General features: G+C 37.4%; 1 protein-coding gene across 21 annotated transcripts in view; it reads left to right on the top strand.

Annotated features, from left to right (window-relative positions):
- Positions 1–17,512, top strand: part of DNAH12 (dynein axonemal heavy chain 12) — a 221,014-nt gene that overhangs the window by 66,519 nt on the left and 136,983 nt on the right. For 18 of the 21 annotated variants that reach the window (XM_045051717.1, XM_045051716.1, XM_045051715.1 and 15 more), the window contains 9 exons: positions 433–589; positions 819–991; positions 4,728–4,880; positions 5,389–5,628; positions 5,971–6,216; positions 6,790–6,909; positions 12,774–12,883; positions 15,600–15,783; positions 15,909–16,049. In XM_045051717.1, coding sequence (XP_044907652.1) covers positions 433–589; positions 819–991; positions 4,728–4,880; positions 5,389–5,628; positions 5,971–6,216; positions 6,790–6,909; positions 12,774–12,883; positions 15,600–15,783; positions 15,909–16,049 — 1,524 coding nt within the window. Of the gene's footprint in view, positions 1–432; positions 590–818; positions 992–2,168; positions 2,877–4,727; positions 4,881–5,388; positions 5,629–5,970; positions 6,217–6,789; positions 6,910–12,773; positions 12,884–15,599; positions 15,784–15,908; positions 16,050–17,512 lie in introns of those variants that run through there. The other 3 variants (XM_045051731.1, XR_006593794.1, XM_045051732.1) reach the window with 3 other exon arrangements.

Here is a 17,512-nt window from a genome sequence, read left to right as displayed (position 1 = left end):
GCATTAAAATTATACAATTCTTTGGGGTGCCTGAGTGGCTCAGTCAGTTAAGCACCCAACTCTTGATTTCAGCTCAGGTCATGACCTCATGGTTCCTGAGTTCAAGCCCCACGCCAGGCTCTGCACTGACCGTGAGAAGCCTGCTTGGAATTCTCTCTCTGGTGCTCCCATGCTTGTGCACTCTCTCTCTCTCTCTCTCTCTCTCTCTCTCTTTCTCTCAAAATAAATAAATAAACATTAAGAAATTAAATTTACAATTCTTTGAAAATGTGTTCTTAGTATTTTATGAAGCTTAGGCAAACTCACTCTGTTCTGTAATTAATTTCTGAATTGAAATATATTATGATGTCAAAATTGTTTTGTAAAAGGGTATATAAAATACATGTTTTAGCTACTATATACCATTAGTTTAATTCCTTTTTTATTTTGTAGGCATTAAAGAAGTACTATCAGGAACTCCAGAATCAACTGAATGATATTGTAGCACTGGTAAGGGGAAAACTGTCGAAGCAGACCAGGACTACTCTGGGGGCTTTGGTTACAATTGATGTCCATGCTAGAGACGTGGTCATGGACATGATTGATATGGGTATGTGACTCTTTTCTTTAATATTAAAGATAAATATTAATAGCTTCTAGAAACAAAGATTTATACTGTACATCTTTTCCTCTCCCCACAAGATTTGTTTTATGTCATCTTTTCTATAAGCTGGAAAACAAATTATTTTAATATTTGCTATTATAAAAAATGATAGAATACCTATTTTTCAAATTGTTTTTACATTTCAGGACTGTCTCTTTTACTTTCTTCTTTCTAGGTGTCTCACATGATACAGATTTTCAGTGGCTTGCTCAGCTTCGATATTATTGGGAATATGACAATGCTCGAGTTCGTATCATTAATTGCAATGTAAAATATGCTTATGAATATCTTGGTAATTCACCTCGACTTGTCATTACTCCTCTAACTGACAGGTGTTACAGAACATTGGTATGCATTTAAATTATTTTAATTCATACATTAAAGATTACTTTTTGGTGTGGTGTCATGTTTCCTTGTCCAAATTTAACATGGCTGTCCTCATTTTATTCTTTTATCTGTAATAGTTGAATAGAGTTATCCCTTCCTAATCCCAATTCCCTTTATGTGAAACTATAGCAATGAATATTTACTTCTGGGTGCTTTTGTAGAATACAAGAGTGTTTGGATTCTAATGTTTGAAAATCATGAGTCATTACCATTCGGGATAATTAGAAAAAGAAGGTATTAGAAATTTAAAGAGAAAACTGGAGCTTCAGGGAATGGATTTGGTTTTTGTGAGACTCCTGGGAGACATGACAGGAAGATGAATAAAGGCCATCTGGGCCTTAGAACTCCAAGTTAGTTCTTTTTTTTTTTTTAATTTTTATTTACTTTTGAGAGAGAGAGAGAGAGAGAGAGAGAGCGAGAGAGAGCGAGCAGGGGAGGGGCACAGAGAGAGGGAGACACAGAATGTGAAGCAGGCTCCAGGCTCTGAGCTGTCAGCACAGAGCCTGACGTGGGGCTTGAACCCATGAACCGTGAGATCATGACCTGAGCTGAAGTCAGAAGCTTAACCGACTGAGCCATCCAGGTGCCCCCCGTTCCCCTCCCCCTGCTTTTTTTTAATGTTTATTTAGTTTTGAGAGTGAGACACAGCATGAGTGGGGAAGGAGCGGAGAGGGCGGGGTGGGGGTGGGGGTGGGGGTGGGGGGGACACACAGAATCCTAGGCAGGCTCCAGGCTCTGAGCTGTCAGCACCGAGCCGGACACAGGGCTCAAGTTCACCAACCGCAAGATCATGACGTGAGCCAAAGTTGGACGCTTACCGGACTGAGCTACCCAGGCACCCCTAAAGAGTTAGGTGTGTTGAATAGGAGGGAGAGAGCTGAAATGTAGGGGGTGGTGATAAGGTCTGTGCTTGTTGAGAAGCTTTGGAAGATGAAGTTAGGACTATAAAAAATCCCAAACACCTTGGAATAAGGTTGCTGTGTAAAATACAGGATTCTCAGGTAAATTTGAATTTCAAATAATTTCTTAGTATAAGTGTGTTCCAAATATCATACAGGACATACTTCCACTAAAAAATTATTCATTGTTTATCTGAAATTCAAATTTAACTGGGAATTCTGTATTTTTATTTGCTAAGTCTGGCAACCCTACCTGGAAATTGAGGAGAAGCATCAAGAAACACCAATCCACCTGTGCTGAGTAAGTGAAATTAAAGTATCTTTGACTGAGTTCTCTAGAAGCAGAGATGAAATGGGGGATTCTTGGGTAAATGATTTACTAGGGAATGCTTTCAGTAAAAGCCTGTAGGGAAGTGAGGAAAACAGGGAAAAGTAAAGATGTAGTTTTAACAGATGTACAGATTTAGCCTGATCTCAGGGGGAGCTTTGGAGCATGGATGGCATTATGGGGGTACCCCTCTTTAAGGCAAGGGGCCTGGCTTTTATATCTCCTTATGGCCCTTGGCTATCAGTCACCCCTGGGGTTAGGGGTATGAAAATTAAGAAAGGCAAACCTCATTAAAATGGAGTTGGGAGGCCATGAAGGAGAAGCTCTCAAGCCCTACTACCATTCATCATCAATTGCAAAACCAACAGGAAGAGATGTACTTTACATTCCTGACAGGAAGAAACATGTACTTGATTACCCCAGTAGGAATAAGGATTTTGTTCTTGTCTGGCAAGATCCCAGCCATTGAGAAACTGTCACAACTCAGCCAATGAAAAGCCACTACACTTGGAACTCCCAGTTTCCTCCAATGGACTTCTTGTTTATAGTGGCCCCTCCCAAAGCCCCCCTTTCCTCTATAAAAGAGCATTCCTCTCCTCTGTTTCCTAGAGTTGCCTATGGTTTTGCAGCAGTTTGTGTGTCAAGAATTGCAATTGTCTGCTGTTTCCATGTAAACCCATTTTTTTTTTTTTTTTTTTTTTTTTTTTTGCTGGTAAACTGACAGGTTTACTTTGAAAGGTAAAGCTTTCAGGTGAGGAAGCTTTCAGGTATTTGCTGATAAGGTAGCTCCTATTAGTCAAGGGCAATTTTCAGGAGAAAAGGACAGTTGTGAGCTATTTGTAGCTGATTCAGCAATTGGAAGATAGAGGCAATGGCTGGTAAAGGCTGCCAATGCAGCTATGATAAAATATTTCACCAAACCACCTATTATTTTCTTGGAAAGCTGCCTGAGGGCAGGGACCATGTCTGTCTTGGTTTCTACTCTAGTAGTGAACAGGTACATGGTCAATCCCTAAATATTTGTTGTGTAAATGAATCTCAAGCTTCTGTGTCCTATGTGGGACCTTGGTGAAATCAGAAGCTGTGAATATTTGTGGAAGCTCACAGCTTCCGGTTGTAAGATCAGAATCCCATTAAACTTGTATATAACATTAGACATTGAAAAATTTGTAAGCATTTTCTTGAAATAATGAAGGAAAAACCTGAGGTTTCCAGCAATCAAGTTAATGGGCGTTAATGGTATAGCATTTATTACAAACTTAAGGTGGGTAAAATATTGATATAGCCTTTATTTAATCAAAAATTTTATTTTATTTTATTATTAAATTATTAATTTTTAAAAAATGTTTATTTTTGAGAGAGAGAGAGAGAGAGAGAGAGAGAGTGCAAGCCGGGGAGGGGCAGAGAGAGAGGGAAACACAGAATCTGAAGCAGGCTCCAGGCTGTGAGTGATCAGCACAGAGCCCGATGTCGGGCTCGAACTCATGGACTGCGAGATCATGACCTGAGCCAAACTCAGATGCTTAACCAACCGAGACACCCAGGAGCCCCTTAAATTATTTTTTAATAGATCTTTCTTTTTAGAGAAGTTTCAGTTTCATAGCAAAATTAGTACAGCAAATGAAAGTACAGAGAGTTCCCACATATCCCTTACCTCCTCATATGTACAGCTTTAGTCCTTTAACCCTATTTTTTTTTTAAAGGAGTTAAATTTTACAAACTCTTTTACTAGTTTTCTTGAAATAAACCCCATAGTTGGAGTTGACTATAATTTATATGCTTCTAAAAATTTCCAACCATTGTTCTAGTCCTTTTGGGGAAGAATTCAGGAAGAATTCAGTTACTGCTGATATTGGTCTTAAGGGGCTTAAAGACTAATTGGGAGAAAAAAAACAACATACAAAATTAATGTAAGGCAAGGTAGACAGTGATCCTACTGGTAAGAGAAGTACAAAACAGTGTTGTAGGAATGGAGAAAATGGAGAACATACCAAGAGTGAAATGCCATAGCCAGGGTGAATTATAGACAAAGTTACATGATAGGTATTGTGTCTCTTCCAATTGATGGGCTCCCATTTACAACACTCATTTTCAGGTGTTGACTTTTGGCAGCTAGCCATGGAGATTGTTATTAATGATCTCCACAACAATCTCTAGTTAAACCTTTCTGACCAAATGTTAATACCTCAAGGCTAGATTCTTTTTGTTTTTAAAGGCAAATGGGATACCCATGACATACTATAATACAAGGAGATTTTGATACATTTTTACTTTTTCTGGAACTGCTTTTTCCTTATGCAGCTGAAAAATCGCATAGTAAAAATTAACTGAACAGTATGATTGTGTTAGTGCCTCTTTGAAGCTACACAAATAAGATTCAATCCATTTTCTAAGCAATCGTCTATTATATAGTTATTTTCTTTTGTCCAGTTATGCAAGGATTTCTTTCAAAATGTATGTTCCTTTTCAGATAGGTGCCTTCTATTTAAACCTTGGAGGAGCTCCAGAGGGGCCAGCAGGCACAGGAAAAACTGAAACTACCAAGGACTTGGCTAAAGCTCTTGCTGTCCAATGTGTGGTGTTCAACTGTTCAGATGGGCTAGATTATCTAGCCATGGGAAAGGTAAAGTTTCATATTAAATGTTACAAATCTATAGCTATGTCCAACTGGATAATCTGAACATTTAAACATTATGTGAATATGGTTTATGCATTGCTTGAACTTCAGTTATAGAGGTAAACACATTCTTTTTTTTTTAAGGGTTTAATTAATTATTTATTTTTAGAAAAATAAAAATTGTGACCAGTAAATTTTTAAAAATAATTAATTAATTAATTTTTAAATTTACATCCAAGTTACCATATAGCACAACAATGAATTCAGGAGTAGATTCTAGTGATTCATCCTCTATGTATAACACCCAGTGCTCATCCCAAGTGTCTTCCTTAAAGTTCCTTACCCATTTAGCCCATCGCCCCTCCCACAAACCCCTCTGTCCTCTATAAGACATTCTTTTTATCCGAAGGGATTATTAGTCTTCATTTTCAGTTTTGACTTAAAAGATTAAATATTTGTTTAACAGATGATGCCCCATCATATGAAAACTCATCTCCTTTTTTCTTGTCCTTAGTTTTTTAAAGGATTGGCTTCTTCTGGTGCTTGGGCTTGCTTTGATGAATTTAATCGAATTGAGTTGGAAGTGTTGTCAGTGGTAGCTCAACAGATCCTTTGCATTCAGAGAGCCATTCAACAGAAACTGGATGTGTTTATTTTTGAAGGGACAGAACTTAAGCTCAATCCAAACTGTTTTGTAGCTATCACGATGAATCCTGGCTATGCAGGACGTTCTGAATTGCCAGACAATCTTAAGGTAATATTTTATAAGAATATAAATTTGTTAATCAAAAATAACAGCATAAGCCACTCAAAATGGTGTGATTTTCCCACATGTATTTGTAAATCTCCCCTTTGCCTCTTACAATAGCTGTAAGGTAAACCTCTAAAAACATTTTTTGGGTGTCTAACACATATTAAAGTATGTGAAACCATTAGAACACTACTGAGAAAAAAAAACCCACAGAGATAGTGAAATCTTGCTGCATTGGGGGAATAAATGTGAATGTCACTGCATTCTGTTGGGGTGCTTGTGCTCATCTTTTAAAAAAATGGTTTCCTTTAAAAAATAATATATTTCGTTCATTATATACTTCAGGTTCTTTTTAGAACAGTGGCTATGATGGTTCCAAACTATGCCCTCATAGCAGAAATCTCCCTCTACTCCTATGGATTTTTGAATGCAAAACCTCTGTCCGTGAAGATCGTGATGACCTACAGGCTTTGCTCAGAGCAGCTCTCCTCACAGTTTCATTACGACTATGGAATGCGAGCAGTAAAAGCGGTTTTAGTGGCTGCTGGAAACCTTAAACTAAAATTTCCAAATGAAAATGAAGATATACTTGTAAGTATTAAATATATACACCGTGAAAGCTTCAGTAGAAGATCTTTTTTTGTTTTGTTTTGTTTTGATTTTAGGAAGGTTGATCTGGAGCTATAAATAGGCAAATAAGAAAGTTGTTGCTTTGAGCTTTTTTTTTTTAATTTTTAAAAAAAAATATTTATTTTTGAGACAGAGAGAGACAGAGCATGAACGGGGGAGGGTCAGAGAGAGAGAGAGAGACACAGAATCTGAAACAGGCTCCAGGCTCTGAGCTGTCAGCACAGAGCCCGACGCAGGCTCGAACTCATGGACTGTGAGCAGGCTCGAACTCATGGACTGTGAGATCATGACCTGACCCAAAGTTGGACACTTAACCGACTGAGCTACCCAGGTGCCCCTGCTTTGAGCCTTTTTATGTGAGGTTGAAATAATAGTTTGGGGTTATGTTATTCATTATACTTTATATGAATATAAAGTTGGTGTTTTAGTAGGGGGATTCCATAGAAGAATGTGAAAGGAACTTCGACTTTTGGTGGTGGGGAGGGTGAGGAATAAGGACAATTAATTTCTATTGCACTATTTGGATGATTTTAGCTTCTTCGATCAATTAAGGATGTAAATGAACCGAAGTTTCTATCACATGATGTCCCCTTATTTAATGGAATAACTAGTGATCTGTTTCCTGGTATTAAACTTCCTGAAGCTGACTATCATGTAAGTAAACCTGTGAGAACGACTTATTTTGCAAATAAATTTATCTGATCACCCAGTCATTTCCAAAGTTTCAAATAAGTGAAATTATTCTATTTGGAGGATAAACCCCTACTTTGGCCACTTTCATCAATGAGAATGAATAAAATTTAGTGTCTTCTGTTGTATGATACCAATGTCAACAAGATTCAGATCAAAGATAATGTTCTTTCTAAGAGAAGGAGTACTCTTTGATTTCCTATCTTGTGATTTATAATAAGTCTACAATGTATACTATAATGCTATTGTGTACTTTGGCAGGTAGAAAAGATGGGAAACTGCAAGTGGCAAAACATCCTGTAGTTAACATAAGGATTTTTCAAATTTAAGTAATAGGCTATTTTTTTTTTAAGATTTTATTTTTAAGTAATGTCTACCTGCCACATGGGGCTCACACTCACAACCCTGAGATCAAGAGTTGCATGCTCCACTGACTGAGACAGTCAGGTGCCCCCTGACTTTTTTTATTTTTAAAGTAGGGGCTCCTGGGTGGCTCAGTGGGTTGAGCGTCTGACTTTGGCTCAAGTCATGGTCTTGCGGTTCGTGAGTTTGGGCCCCACGTCGGGCTCTGTGCTAACAAACAGCTCAGAGCCTGGAGCCTCCTTCAGATTCTGTGTCTCTCTCTCTTTCCCTCCCCTGCTCATGCTCTGCTTCTGTCTCTCAAAAATAAGTAAATGTTAAAAAAAAAATTAAAGGAAACAAACCATGTGTATTTCCAATTTCTTCTAAATTATAGACATTATAATGTACATATATATACATATGTATACACATAAGAAGTGTCTGCTATTTAGTAGCTATTATTATGGAAAATCAAGATACAAATTTTTAATTAAGTTTTTTAATTCCAGAATGGTTAGCTTATAGTATAATATTAGTGTACAATATAGTGATTCAACAGTTCTACATAGCACTCAGTGCCCATCATGATAAGCGTACTCTTTAACCCCCATCACCTATTTCACCCACCTCCCCTCTGGTAACTTTTCATTTGTTCTCTAGAGTCTGTTTCTTGTTTGTTTTTTCTCTCTCTTTCTCTCTTTTTGCCCTTGTTCATTTATTTCTTAAATTCCACATATGAGTACAATCATAAGGTATTATTTGGCTTTCTCTGACTGATTTATTTCACTTAGCATTATACTCTCTAGCTCCATCCATGTTGTTGCAAATGGCAAGATTTCATTCCTTTTTATGGCTGAGTAATATTCCATTGTGTGTATACACCACACCTTTATCCATTCCTCTATCTGTGGACATTTGGGCTGCTTCCATAATTTGGCTGTCATTAATACTGCAATAAAAATAGGGGTGCATATATCCCTTTGAGTTAATGTTTTTGTATTCTTTGAGTAAATACCCCAAAGTGCAATTGCTAGATTATAGGGTAACTCAATTTTTAACTTTTTGAGGAAACTCCATAGTGTTTTCCAGAGCGGCTGCACCAGTTTGCATTCCCACCAACAATACAAGACGGTTCCTTTTCTCCACATCTTCGCCAATACTTGTTGTTTCTTCTGTTTTTGATTTTAGTCATTCCAATAGGTCTGAGGTGATATCTCACTGTAGTTTTGATTTGTATTTCCCTGATGAGTGATGTTGAGCATCTTTTCATGTGTCTGTTGGCCATCTGGATGTCTTCTTTGGAGAAATGTCTATTCATGTCTTCTGCCCATTTCTTCACTGGATTATTTGTGTTTTGGGTGTTGAGTTTTGTAGTTGCTTTATATATTTTGGATACTAATCCTTTATCAAATATGTCATTTGCAAATATCTCCTCCCACTCAGTAGGTTGCCTTTTGGTTTTGTTGATTGTTTCCTCTGTTGTGCTTTTTATTTTGAAGATTTCCCAATAGTTTATTTTTGCTTTTATTGCCCTTGCCTCAGAAATATCTAGAAAAATGTCACTTTGGCTGATGTGAGACATTACTGCCTGTGCTCTCCTCTGGGATTTTTATGTTTCAGGTCTCACATTTAGGTCTTTAATTCATTTTGAGTTTATTTTTGGGTGTGGTGTAAGAAAGTGGCACGGTTTCATTCTTTTGCAGGTAGCTGTCCAGTTTTCCCAGCACCATTTGTTGAAGATACTTTTTCCTATTGCATATCTTTGCCTCCTTTGTTGAAGGACATTAATCGCGTATATAATTATGGGTTTACTTTGGGGTTTTCTATTTTGTTCCATTGATCTATATGTCTATTTTTGTGCCAAAATCAAAATAAAATTTAAAATTACAAACAAAACAATCTTAATGAGATAGAGGATGTGTGGCTGAAATTAAATGTCACTTTATGGCAATTTAAATGATAAAATGTATAGTGAAGACTTTTTGAGTTCAGCATATATAAACTACCTTTTACCATTTGATGATTCAATTCTTCCACCCCCTCTTCCTATTGATATTACTATAAAAGTTTCAATTTGCTTGAGCTATTATATCAGTAAGGCGTCACTTGGTTTAAAGGCATCATTTACTTTTTTAGCCTTTTTACTTTAAACCTTCAAACTCAAATACTAATCTACATTCTATGGCAATATCAGATTAATGTGATTCCAGGGCGTTTTCCAAAGCCAACAACCAATTCTCTTTCTCTGGACACCAACTGGTTGTTCAACAGTTCAATTCTGACACTAGCTACCTGGTCAGACTCCACAGATTAAGGGCTCTGTCCTACAAGACTTCCCCTCACTTCAGACAGTTTTGAGTCTCTGGTCACCTGTACTGCTGACTGGCTGGACTTTCCACAACCTCCCCACCCAGCTTTGATAATTTGTTAGAACAGCTCTCAGAACTCAAGAACACAGTTTATTATTAATGTTTACTGGTTTATTATAAAGGATACAACTCAGGGGGGGTGCCTGGTTGGCTCAGGCAGTTAACCATGTGAGTCTTGGTCTCAGGATTGTGAGTTCAAGCCCCATGTTGGGTGTGGAAGCTACTTTAAAAAGTGGGGAGGGGTGCCTGAGTGGCTCAGTTGGTTAAGGGTCTGACTCTTGATTTTCAACTCAGGTCTTTGTTGCAGGAATTTTCACCTCAGTACCCTGGATTCATTGTCTCGCTGCTTCCAAGAATGAAGAGGTGGACACAGAATAAAATGAGCAGCAGGCAAAAGTTTATTAGAGTATAAGATCAGAAAGTAAGAATAGTATGAAAGCTCTCATTACAGAGAGGGGGCATTTGAAAGTGAAGGCTTGTGGACTGTAGGCAAGGGACTTAGTTTTATAGGGTTTTGGTCAGCTCCTTATCTTCCCCCTTGTCCCTTCTTAGGTCTTACCCTTATTAGCGAGGTAACTCTAAATGTCTAGTCATTCCTTTTCAATTGGCTGGTTTCCATTGTATGAGGGATGGTCTATGGCCAAACCAGTTCCTTGTGGGCCTTACGTTTTATAGTCTGCTACTAACTTTTAGTTAGTTATTTTGTCACATTCCTGAGGGAAACATGTGAGGGGTAGTAGGTGCTCTCGTTAAATTCGTAAGAGGAACCCTAGAACCTTACCCCTGAAGGAGTTTGCTCATGGTCAGATGTTCCCAGCATTGTTTTAAAATAATGTGTTTTTGGGACGCCTGGGTGGCTCATTGGTTGGGCTTCTGGCTTCAGCTCAGGTCATGATCTCACAGTTCGTGGGTTTGAGCCCTGTGTTGGGCTCTGTGCTGACAGCTCAGAGCCTGGAGCCTGCTTCAGATTCTGTGTCTCCCCCTCTCTCTGCCCCTCTCCCCCTTCTTCTCTGTCTCTTAAAAATAAATAAATGTTAAAAAAATTAAAAATATGCTTTACCCATCCAGGGACCCCAGGTCCTAACCTTTCTCTTTCTGCCTATTTTACCCTATCTTTTCCTATCATATAATGATCCCAGGGTCGTGCCTGCATCGAGCTCTGCTCTGAGCAGGGGGGAGCCTGCTTAACATTCTCTCTCTCTCTCTCTCTCTCTGTCTCTCTCTCTGCTCTTCTTCCCCAGTCTAGTACTCTCTTTCTCTCTTAAAAAAAAAAAAAAAATATATATATATATATATATATATATAAAGGATACAACTCAGGAAGGACCAAATGGAAGAGATGTATAGATATGGTGATATAGTGGGTGGCAGCATGCTTCAAGGTATGTCATTCTCCCTGCATTTTGGTGTGCCACCAAACCAGAAGCTCTCTGAATCTCATTGTGTCAGAGTTTTTACAGAGCTCAATCTTCCACCCTGTCCCTCCCTCCCCACCACCCAATGCCTTCACCAAAGGCTGAAAGTTCCAACCCTCTAATCACTGGGTCTTTCTTGCCACCAGTCCCATCCCGAGACTATCTCAGGTCCCCACTCTAAGTCACTTCATCAGCATAAACTTGGATGTGATTGACAAGGGCTCATTAAGAGTAACGAAGACACTCCTATCACTCATGAAATTTTCAGGGTTATAGGAGCTCTGTGCCAGGAACTGGGAATAAAGACCATATATATTGTTATATTATACTACGGGTAATAAACAAGATGATTCAGGGTATGCTAATATTATTTTTAAAAATCAGAATAAGAATACAAAAACTGTAACATTGTCATGGAAAATTCCTGTACTTCTATGAATATAGCAACAAATCCATGGACCTACAGCTTTCAGCTTGAAAAATACTACTAAGAGTCAGTGCTGGGAGGTGTGTGGCCAAGTGGCTCAGTGCACCTACAGATGAGCCAAGGGGCCCAGGGCCAAAGGGAAAAACAAAAACAAAAACAAAAACAAAAACAAAAAAACTCGAAACTATGTCATACTGCTTTTTAATATGTATAATATTCCTTTATTTTTCCTTTACTGACTTCTTTTGGGTTTCAGATAATGTCTATTTCTCCATTATTCTTCTCTGTTGAATTTTTAGTTTTACTTCAGTGGTTACTCCACAGGATATAATATACATCCTCGAATTATTACAGTTTACCTTAGGTTTGTATTTTACCATTTCAGAAACAATATAAAAACTTTATTCTTTATTTTTTACAGTTTATTTATTTTTGAGAGAGCGTGCACACACACCAGCAGGGGAGGACCAAGGAGAGAGGACATTATTTTAATGTTCTTGTCTACTAATTATGACATCTAGGTCATCTGGGAGTTTATTTTCTATTTTTTTCCTCTTGATCTTCAGCTATACTCTCTCATGACTTGTAAAGTTTGATTTTATGTTAAAAACTATGTATAAAATAATTGTAGAGACTAAAGCGGTATGGTGTTTTGTAGAAAAACTATGTTTAAACTGTTTATTTCTAGTTATGACAGTGTGAAGGATTGTTTGGCATGTCCTTCTGTATCCTAACCAAAGGTGAAACTCTTGAAAACCCTATTAAAAGGAGTTGTTTCTAGGGCTCCTGGGTAGCTCAGTAGGTTGAGCGTCCGACTTTGGCTCAGGTCATGATCTTGAGGTCTGCAAGTTTGAGCCCCACAACGCACTCTGTGCTGACAGCTTGGAACCTGGAGCCTGCTTCAGATTCTGTGTCTCCCTCTCTCTCTTCCCTTCCCCTGCTCATGCTCTGTCTCTCTCAAAAATAAATGAACATTAAAAGTTTTTAAAAATAAAAATAAAAGGAGTTGTTTCCATGCAGCCTGCACCCAATGCTATGGTGCTATGATCATTAACTTATAATAGGGAATAATAATATTTTTAAAGTAGTTTAATTCTATTTGTTCTTCCTTTTAATTAAAACATTCAACTTTAAAAATAAAACTTTAAGAAATAATTTATCAATATAAAAAGATACAATTTTTTATTTTAAAATGAAAAGTCTACATTTATAAGACATGGATATCATTTGTAATACCATTTTATAAGAATTCATTCCATTTTTCTTTTACTTTAGGAATTTTTGGAATGTGCTCATGAAGCCTGCAAAGTACATAATCTTCAGCCAGTTAAATTTTTTCTTGAAAAAATGATTCAGACATATGAAATGATGATTGTTAGACATGGGTAAGATTATAGATTATCATTGTCTGCCATGGTTAGATGCTGTTTTCAAATTAAACTATTAAAACAACTACAATTTGTTAACTAAAAGATTCAGCTACTCAGGTAGGCTAAGAGACAAAGAGCCCCATCCTCCATTTCCCATCCCTTAAAAACAAAGGTTTATTTCCGTCTCATGCTGCCCATCCAACATGGATTGATTGGTAAGGCGTCCTCATTCAGTGATGTAGCACTAATGACCACCACAATTTGCCCTTTTGGTCATCAAATGTGTTATTTACTCTCCTTCGTGCACATAAAACACACTCTTCCCTTCCCAGGAATACAATTTAAAAGTTCTAGTCAATGAACCATACTCAAAGTTCAGGCTCTCTAGGTGATGCATGATGGTTTCTATATCAGATTTGGAAGTTGTTCCTCATGATCCAAAGACCTACAAAGTAGAAAGACAAGTTATCTGCCCTCCACACACCAGTCTTCATTATAATAGTGGGCTTCCCAGAACAGGTTATTGGAGCAAACACTACCAGCCAGAAGTTGAAGAACTGGAGACACAGCCAGCAATTGTGGGTAGCAGTCCTGAAACCCAGCTGGGCATGTGAGGAGCCCCAGTCCCAGAGATACATTGACTACGAAACTGATCATTTAAACCTCAGGTTCTTTCACTTGTAGAGGGCTTTCCAAGGAGTCATAATCATTTGATATACATGCTTTATTATATAGGGTGTCATTAAAGTAGCTGTGGACATTTTGCATCAGTAGTTACATATATAATTTTTTCCTTGGAGAGCCCGCTCCACTAACTGTATAAACTTTAGATCCCCTAAAACCTGGATCTACTTTTGCATGGTTTTGCTCCCTGGAAGGGCCTTTCCTGTTAATTGTTCTCTGTGGACCTCGGTTCAACTTTCTTGAGAGAGCTTTCCATCTTCATTTTTTTCCCTGTAAAGTCACATGTAAAGTAGACAATAGAGAATATGTCTTTGGGAGCTGAGAAATGTTTTTAGCCTGCTTCCTGCCTATGGGAAGTTGAGGTCTCAAAAGTTATGATTTTTTTTTAAAGGCAGGATAAAAAAAATTAAACAGCTTCACATTGTGTACATTTTCAAATGTAGACAAAAATAGATGGAATTGAAAAACTAAAAAAAAAAAATACAGGAACTAATACAATCAACCCTTATGCATCTAATACGTGAGGATCATTTTTAAGTCTTGAACATTCACATGTTTTAGTCTAGACTCATGGTTTGTCAGTAAACTCCCTCAAAAACTTGGTAAACTTATTTGATTCCAGGCAGCTCTCTGTGCCAGTAGCTACAACTACAGTCCTTACTAAGTCATACCTTTATAAATTTCCTTGCAGTATCGTTGAATTGATCAGGCTTAATTGGGAAGGCCACAAACTTAATCTATTTTTCCTGAATTATTTTATCCTCCTGAAATGATTACTGGGAACTATATTAATCTTTCATAGATTTTAATAAAGTGATACAATGGCCCTACCTTTAATGTGATCCTTGTTGCCAGGCTGAGTAGATTTTTGTTGTTCAAAGGCTTTCTCAAATTATCTTTATTTACCAGTTGGGAATAAGAATAAGTTGCTTATAGGTTCCTGAATTTCTGGACTCCCTCTGTTCTTTCATTCCAACTTTCAAACTGGCTATTTTTTTTCTGGGCTCATTTCTCTCCTGTAGTTCTTTGTTAAATGCAGCCATCAGCTGCCATCATATATTAATAATCATCTGTTTACTACCCTTTTTCCTAAAATGACAATTTCATTATGTATATTATCTGTATTCCAAGTTATCTCAACGAACAAATTTGCCAAATGTTTCATCATTGCCTAACATTAATTGCCAATCTTTTTTTAGCCTGTAATAATGGTTAATTTGCCACCAACAACCTGGCCTCTAAGTCATTACCACATATTTAAGTCTTAAGAATACTTTACCCCCTTCTGGGAACTAATTTCTCTCCAGTAAGGATGGGCTAGATTATTCTTTAGAAACGATCAGTCACTAAAACCCAAATCTTAGTGACTTAAAAAACAAACAAACAAACAAACAAACAAACAAACAAAGGTTTATTTCCCATTCATGCTGTGTCCACTCCAGGTTAACAGGAAGTATCTGCTCATCATAATTATTCAGGGTCCCAGGCTATTGGAGCATCCACCATCTCAACATGATGGTCACAGCTGTGCTAGAGGGAAAAGCCCTGTAAGAAGAGAGCTCTGTAGGCTCCGTTGCAGGCAATGATCTATACCCTTCCTGCTAGGAAGTAACACCCGTGTTTCCACTTGGTACTCATTAGTCACCTAGTATTTCAACAAGAGGGCGAGGAATCCTTCTATGTGCTGGGAGAGAGGAGATTCAGAAGTATTTGGCAAAGAGCAAAAAGTAATTACCATAGTAAGTAAAGACTTCAGGAAGGGCAATCTTTCCCATTTCTCTTCTTGGGAGGCCCAAAGTCTTTATTTTTTTAATTTTAAGAGTGTATAATTAAGTTTTCATTTTCATTTGGACGTTTTTTTATTCTCTTTTGTAGGTAGTGGTATTAATGAAGAGAATCTTAGAAATCAACCAGTTCAGAAGTTAAATGTATTCTCGTGTCTGAGAAAAATTAATAGAATTTCAAAAATTATAAATACCAGTAAAACAGGAAAATAATTTACCATTATTTTTTTAGAATCATATTGTATAATTCTTTTCCTTTGTAGTTTTATGTTGGTAGGAGAGCCTTTTGCTGCTAAGACAAAAGTTCTGCATATGCTGGCTGATACTCTAACTCTTATGAATGAACGTGGCTATGGAGAGGAAGAAAAGGTTATTTATAGGACTGTAAACCCCAAATCCATTACTATGGGTCAACTTTTTGGACAGTTTGACCCAGTGTCTCATGAGGTAATCTACAGTATAAATATTCTCTTATTGACAGTGTGCTTTAAACCACGAAATTTGAAATGTTTTTATATGATCACTTTATAGTCTTATAAAGAAAGCTTCCCAACTCTCTTTTTCTTCCCCAGTGGACTGATGGTATTGTGGCCAACACTTTTAGAGAATTTGCCTTATCAGAAACACCTGACCGGAAATGGGTTGTATTCGATGGTCCCATTGACACTTTGTGGATAGAGAGCATGAACACAGTATTGGATGATAATAAAAAGGTAAATCCTCCTGATTAAAAGCAAAACTGATACACAATATGAATATACCAAACACTACTGAGCTGTAAACTTAAGAAGGGTTAAAATGGTAGATTTAATGTAAAATGATTTTTTTTGCCAGTTATAAAACAAAATACATGTAAATATGCTTAAGCAATGTTATGTGTTCAACAACTAATTGACTAGGACTATATATTTAAAGCAAAGGGTGCAGCAAGTGTAGTAAGTTTATAGATTATCTTTTAAATGAAAACTATGCTATAATAAATTCTCTGCTTACTTTTTTTTTTATAGAATAAAAGTATATTAAAACCGTTGTGTTAACAGGAAGGTGTGGTATTGTAGTAGGTGTTAAGTTGTTAAGTGACTCCTGTCTTATGGTTTCTTATAGAACTTTAATATTTTAGGAGAAAATAAAAGGGCCTTATTCCATTTTGAAAACATTGAATGCGGGGCACCTGGGTGGCTCAGTCAGTTAAGCTTCCCACTTCAGCTCAGGTCATGATCTCGCAGTTCATTGGTTCAAGCCCTGCATCAGGCTCTCTGTGCTGACATCTAGAGCCTGGAACCTGCTTCAGATTTTCTCTCTCCTCTCTCTCTCTCTCCCTCTCCCCCTCTCCCTTGCGCACGTGCTCTCTCTCTCTCTCAAAAATAAATAAACATTTAAAAAAATTTTTTTTTCAACGTTTATTTATTTTTGGGACAGAGAGAGACAGAGCATGAACGGGGGAGGGGCAGAGAGAGAGGGAGACACAGAATCGGAAACAGGCTCCAGGCTCTGAGCCATCAGCCCAGAGCCCGACGCGGGGCTGGAACTCACGGACTGCGAGATCGTGACCTGGCTGAAGTCGGACGCTTAACCGACTGCGCCACCCAGGCGCCCCAAAAATAAATAAACATTTTTAAAAAAGGAAAACATTGAATGCTTCAGTACTTGCATGTGTTGCATTACCTTAGAAGCTGTGAAATATACAAAAGAACTAGAAAATAGAAGTCTTCTATGAGAGACCATATGTAAATTATAAAATGTGACTAATTTTAAGTTTAGATTCTGCGCTTTTTTAAAAAACTTGTGCATTCACATAACCATCATTTAAATAAAGATGCATAAAATTTCTTTCACTCTACAAGCTACACTCACTGATTCCTTCTGAATAAGTATACCCTTCCCACTGGTGCAATTGCTATTCTTTCTTCTACTGTGATAAATTAGTTTTGCTGGTTCTTGAACTTCATGTATATGGAATCATACTCCTGAGTATTTTCCTTCTTGTGGTCAATGTGGCATCTGTGATATTCATGGTGTTGTACTTCCATTTTACTTATTTATTCTTTTTATATCTGTATTGGTATTCCACTGCATATATCACAACTTATTTTCATACTTACATGAAATAACCACACTACTAAGTAAGCAAATTAATTTAATTAGCATTCAAATACACCAGCACATTTTCGTAGGT

Source organism: Felis catus, chromosome A2 (assembly GCF_018350175.1).
Source record: "Felis catus isolate Fca126 chromosome A2, F.catus_Fca126_mat1.0, whole genome shotgun sequence".
Lineage (NCBI taxonomy): Eukaryota > Metazoa > Chordata > Mammalia > Carnivora > Felidae > Felis > Felis catus.
The sequence above is the reverse complement of the archived record's forward strand: the minus strand, read 5'-3'. Positions and strand labels throughout refer to the sequence as shown.